Genomic DNA, 6,000 nt, shown 5'->3' with positions numbered 1-6,000 from the left:
GTTTATGATAGGTCAAGTACTGATTAAGTTGAACCAATTGAACTTTAATGAACTGATTGAACTTGCCTGAAATACTGAATAAATTCAAGTAATTTAAGCTTGTGTTAGGTAATGAAATTATCATCTTAATATCAACTCTTTAATTTATTATTTTTTTCTAAACATCTATATCTGTTATGTAAAGATAATCCTGACTACCTCATGGTTAATAAAAGTATCTTTAAATGAAAAATTATTAAAAGACAAAAACACAATTTTGAAAGAAATCTCTTTTTACATAATTTTTATTTTGAATCTTAATTTATACATACTATAAACTATACTGAATTTCCTGAAGTTGAGTAAGTTGTATAGGTTTTTCTATGCGGTACCATATTTGTAACTTCTGGCAGCTACCAGGCATTGAAATCAAACAGCTTAGTCATAGACTGTTGCACAATAAAATCATAAACGGCCCCTAATGTTCATTACAAGGTTAAATTCCATTTACTGATGCACCATATCATTGAATACCATATAGATTATTTTATCACTACGCATAGCTCACAGTGGTATTATGAAATTCCATGGTGATGTATAAAAACAAGCATTGATTTTTGTCGGCGATTCATTTTTGTACTTATCAGCCTTAGGAAAAACTCTGATCTATGTTTAACAGGTAACACGGATAGACAAGCAGCATATATATCTTGGAACGTTATGTGCAATAGACAATAGATTGATCTCCAGCCACTCGGAACTCCTTGGAAAAGAAGAAGATCCAGAGATATGAAAGACATATTACAAATTATTGCACTTCTCTTGGGTTTTTTGGCATGTGGCTCTGCTGTATTATCATTACATAATCACTCCTGGAAAGTGTCTACAGACGATGATAGTGTCATCATCACCTCCGACATCTTTGAGAACCTGTGGATGTCCTGTGCAGTTGACTCCACCGGTACTTTCAATTGTTGGAATTTTCAGTCCATGCTCGCTTTACCAGGTAAAACGCCATGATAACTATATAAATAACTGTAATAACGATAATAGTACTATCATTATACTACTCCTATTGCTAGTATTACTTTTTTTTTTTTTTTTTTACTGAATTTAAGAGTTACAGCTAAAAAGTGATTCAGGTTTCTTTAATTTATGTTAAAAACAAAAAGAAAACATGGTTTATGAACAAAAAGTTAGTATTCTATTGAAAACAATGGAATATTATGGAGATTATGTTTGATACAGCACATCTAGGAGTGTAATATTGCTTTTATACAGTTCTATAAACAAGTCATTAATACTGAGTAACTTGCCTTTAAGACAAAAACTGGCCAGTTAGTTTTTATATTCTTCACAAATGAAAACAGCTATAAAAGAAACCAAAAAAAATGGTGCTTTGCCGGTTATCAAGCACTGCACAGACTGAAAGCAAGATAAGAACAGCATTTATGAGTGGAGCAAAATGACAAGAATTTTATATTTCCCACTCAAATTTTCCTGTATTTGCTCAGCATAGCTCCACTCTGGGTTTTCTATTTCTCACTCCCAACTTAGTTGTGTGAGAAACACGCTCTAAGTGATCATGGAGCTAGAGAAAACAAAGGCGCTCTGATGCAATCAAATATAACCACACAATTCTGCTTTCATCAATGAAAAAAAAAAAAAAAATGTTGACTTTCCAAAACTACACTCCCTGCTCTGATTACAGTCTTCACATACTCTGGTCTGCAACAGCAAACATAAAAGTGAAGTGATACAAACAGCCAAAAGTCCTAATGCTGTTGGACTAAATAGAGTGCTGCAGGGATAATTTATTTGTAGGTCCAAAAACAAGCAACCCCAAAACTAGTTAAGGCATTTTAGCACTTCTGGTTCCATTTGTTCAAAGTCAGTAGGCTTTTGGTTATATGCCTGAAATTTAACACAGCACTTTCACATTTTATTATAGAAAATGAAACAATAAATCCTTTTTAATTTAAAAGGACAAAAATAAAAAGCTTTTGCTTGTCTTGGATGAAAAAATGTTGGATGCTAATAAGTGGCTAAATGAGACCACAGAGGTTGTCAGGGACTTTAAATGTCATCACACAAATAGGAAAACTCATCTACTCACTGGTCCGCTTTCATAGTTTCACTGTTTGTAATCATGAATTTTTTTTTTTCTAAATAAAGACTGAAAGAGTTGCCACCACAGTCATGCATCTGTGGTGTAGTTTGTTTATAGCAGAGGTACCCAATCCTGTTCTTGGTAATCAAACTTCCTGCAAAGTTCAGCTCTAATCTGAACCACCTAGTTAAGATATTTAGAAGCACTTGATAATTACAGACAGGTGTGTTGGAGCAAAACAACTTGCCAAACAACTAGCATAAACAACAAATCAAGAATGCACTTTTTATTTTTAACACTATTTTGTCTAAATCATTATGTGAAATTTTTAATAAAACGTTATAAATAATGAAAAGCTTAGTAGTTTAAAAAAAATGTAATGAAAAATTTTAAGTTAATGGTTTTTACCATTTTAATGAGTTCAAAAATGTTTTTTATTGTAAACTGAGTACATATCAACCGCTCACCCTTCTACATATTACTGTCACGGACACAGTCACATGACCAAAATGAAGAGAGGAGGGACACCTACTGGGCTATAAGTCATTAAAGGGATAATTCACCCAAAAATTAAAATTCTGTCATTAATTACTCACCCTCAGTGTTGGGGAGTAACTAGTTACATGTAATGGAATTACGTAATTTAATTACAAAATAAATGTAATTGTAATTAGTTTCAGTTACTGAGAAAAAATGTGTAATTAAATTACAGTTACATTTGAAACTGTTAATGATTACAAAGGGGGTTACATCTGATTTTTTTCACACACGCACACACACACACACACACACACACAGATTTAATTGACTTCTTTCATAAATTGCATTGACCTATAGTGCCATTTTGGAGAGTATCACATATGTAAACAACGTATGCTGTTCTGTGTCTGCAGCACCGTACATGGATACGCTGTTTACGTTGCTTACGTGTTGATCTGAATGAAAACAACGTATCTACGTGCATATGTTGTTTACGCATGCAATACTCTCTAAAATGGCTCTATAGGGTGACGCGGAGGAGATGAATTGTTGAATAAAGTCGTTATATTTGTTTTCTTTGCGCACAAAAAGTATTCTCGTAGCTTTATCACATTAAGGTTGAACCACTGATGTCACATGGATTATTTTAATGATCTCCTTGCTACGTTTTTGAGCCTTGATTGTGTAAGGATCCTTGCTGTCTATGGAAGGGTCAGAGATGCTCTCGGAATTCATCAAAAATAACTTAATTTGTGTTCCGAAGATGAACGAAGGTCTTACAGGTTTGGAAAGACATGAGGGTGAGTAATTAATGACAGAATTTTAATTTTGAACTATCCCTTTAAGTCATTCAACATTTAAATGCTGTTGCCTAACAGGACAAAGTGATCAATGTTAATATCAGTTCATTTCTGAGTATCTCTAGCCTATTGCTCAAAATTTTATTTACATGAGAGACTCTGAGAAGATTGTAAACAAGGATACAAACAAGCCATCTTTCATTGAAAATTGCTGTTTTGAATTCAAAATAGGCCATTTGTCAAGTCAAGTCACCTTTATTTATATAGCGCTTTTAACAATACAGATTGTATCAAAGCACTTAACAGTATCAAATTGGAGGATAGAGTGTCAGTAATGTATAATTGATAAGATTAAACACTCAATTTTCAGTTAAAGGCATTTCATTACTGAATTCAGAGATGTCATTGTCTAGCTCAGTTTGTTTTAAATACTATCTGTGCAATCAAATCGGCGATAATCGCTAGAAATTAAGTGTCCCCAACTGAGCAAGCCAGAGGCGACAGCGGCAAGGAACCAAAACTCCCTCTGTGACAGAATAGAGAAAAAAACCTTGGGAGAAACCAGGCTCAGTCGGGGGTCAGTTCTCCTCTGGCCAGACAAAACCCGCAATTCAAAAGTTTATATTTCTATTTTTTCTTTTGTTGCAATTTCTAACAATAATAGTATTATGTAGTTAGGTATTTTATAATATTTTTAGTTATTTTGTTATATTTTTAGTTTTATTGTATTTTAATCTAGGTCTTCACTGGGGATATAACTCTGGGGCTCATCTAGGTGTCCTGGTCTCCGCTGACGATCAGGGCTGTAGACATCATCTCTTGGTGCTTATCCACCATCTGATCGGATACGGACTGAGAAACAGAATAGGAAAGAAACAGACAAATATTAGCGTAGATGCCATTCTACTTACGATGTAACAAGTAAATTGTGTGTTATGGGGAGTGTTCCCGGTTCCGGTTGATCTATTTAATGCAGCCTAATAATCCTTTAACGGATTTGAATAATAGAAGCGTATTAGTATGTTATGTGTAAGCCAGGCTAAAGAGATGGGTCTTTAATCTAGATTTAAACTGACAGAGTGTGTCTGCCTCCCGAACAGTCTTAGGTAGACTGTTCCAGAGTTTGGGTGCTAAATAGGAAAAGGATCTGCCGCCTGCAGTCGATTTTGATATTCTAGGTATTATCAAACGGCCAGAGTTTTGAGAATGCAGTGGACGTGGAGGACTATAGTGTGAAAAGAGCTCGCTCAAGTACTGAGGAGCTAAGCCATTCAGGGCTTTATAAGTAATTAACAAGATTTTAAAATCTATCCGATGTTTGATAGGGAGCCAGTGCAGTGTTGACAGAACCGGACTAATATGGTCATATTTCCTGGTTCTAGTAAGGACTCTAGCCGCTGCATTTTGGACCAACTGTAGTTTGTTGATCAAGCGTGCAGAACAACCACCCAATAAAGCATTACAATAGTCTAACCTTGAGGTCATAAACGCATGAATTAACATTTCTGCATTTGACGTTGAGAGCATAGGTCGCAATTTAGATATGTTTTTGAGATGAAAAAACACAGTTTTACAGATGCTAGAAACATGGCTTTCAAATGAAAGATTGCTATCAAACTTTTTGAATTGACAGAGCAGCCATCAAGTGTTAGATAATGTTCTAGATTATTACATGTGGGGTTTTTAGGTCCGATAATTAACACCTCTGTTTTTTCAGAATTTAGCAGTAAAAAATTACTCATCATCCAGTTTTTTATATTGACTATGCATTCCGTTAGTTTCTCAATTTGGTGTGTTTCACCGGGCCGCGAAGAAATATAGAGCTGAGTATTATCAGCATAACAGTGAAAGCTAACACCATGTCTCCTAATTATATCTCCCAAGGGTAACATGTAAAGCGTGAAAAGTAATGGCCCTAGTACTGAGCCTTGAGGTACTCCATACTGCACTTGTGATCGATATGATACCTCTTCATTCACTGCTACGAACTGATGGCAGTCAGATAAGTACGATTTGAACCATGCTAAGGCACTTCCACTAATGCCAACAAAGTTTTCTAGTCTATTCAAAAGAATGTTGTGGTTGATAGTGTCGAATGCAGCGCTAAGATCCAGTAGAACTAATAAAGAGATACAACCACGATCAGATGATAGAAGCAGGTCATTTGTAACTCTAATGAGAGCAGTCTCAGTACTATGATACGGTCTAAATCCTGACTGGAATTCCTCACAGATATCATTTTTCTCTAAGAAGGAATATAATTGTGAGGATACTACCTTTTCTAGTATCTTTGACATAAAAGGGAGATTTGAGATCGGTCTGTTATTAACTAGATCTTTGGGGTGAAGTTGTGGTTTTTTAACGAGAGGCTTAATAATAGCCAATTTGAAGGTTTTGGGGACATATCCTAATGACAATGATGAATTAATAATAGCCAAAAGACGATCTATGACTTCTCGAAGCAGAGTAGCTTTAGTAGTTGGTTTAGATGATTTAACAAGTTTATACAATTCTTCCTCTCCTACAGTAGAGAATGAATGGAATTGTTCCTCAGGGGATCTATAGTGTGCTATCTGATGCGATACTGTAGCTGACGGCTGCAAGGATACAATTTTATCTCTGATAGTATCG

The 6,000-nt window shown here is 35.0% G+C and overlaps 1 protein-coding gene across 1 annotated transcript in view; it reads left to right on the top strand.

The window, feature by feature from the left end:
* Positions 1–768: 768 nt before the first annotated feature.
* cldn15b (claudin 15b) overlaps positions 769–6,000 on the top strand; it is an 89,297-nt gene continuing 84,065 nt past the window's right edge. Inside the window, exon 1 of the mRNA XM_058775098.1 lies at positions 769–925. Within this exon, the coding sequence (XP_058631081.1) occupies positions 769–925 (157 nt within the window). The remainder of the gene's footprint in view (positions 926–6,000) is intronic.

Source organism: Onychostoma macrolepis, chromosome 05, assembly GCF_012432095.1.
Source record: "Onychostoma macrolepis isolate SWU-2019 chromosome 05, ASM1243209v1, whole genome shotgun sequence".
Taxonomy (NCBI): Eukaryota; Metazoa; Chordata; class Actinopteri; order Cypriniformes; family Cyprinidae; genus Onychostoma; species Onychostoma macrolepis.
This window is presented reverse-complemented; position numbering and strand designations above follow the sequence as displayed.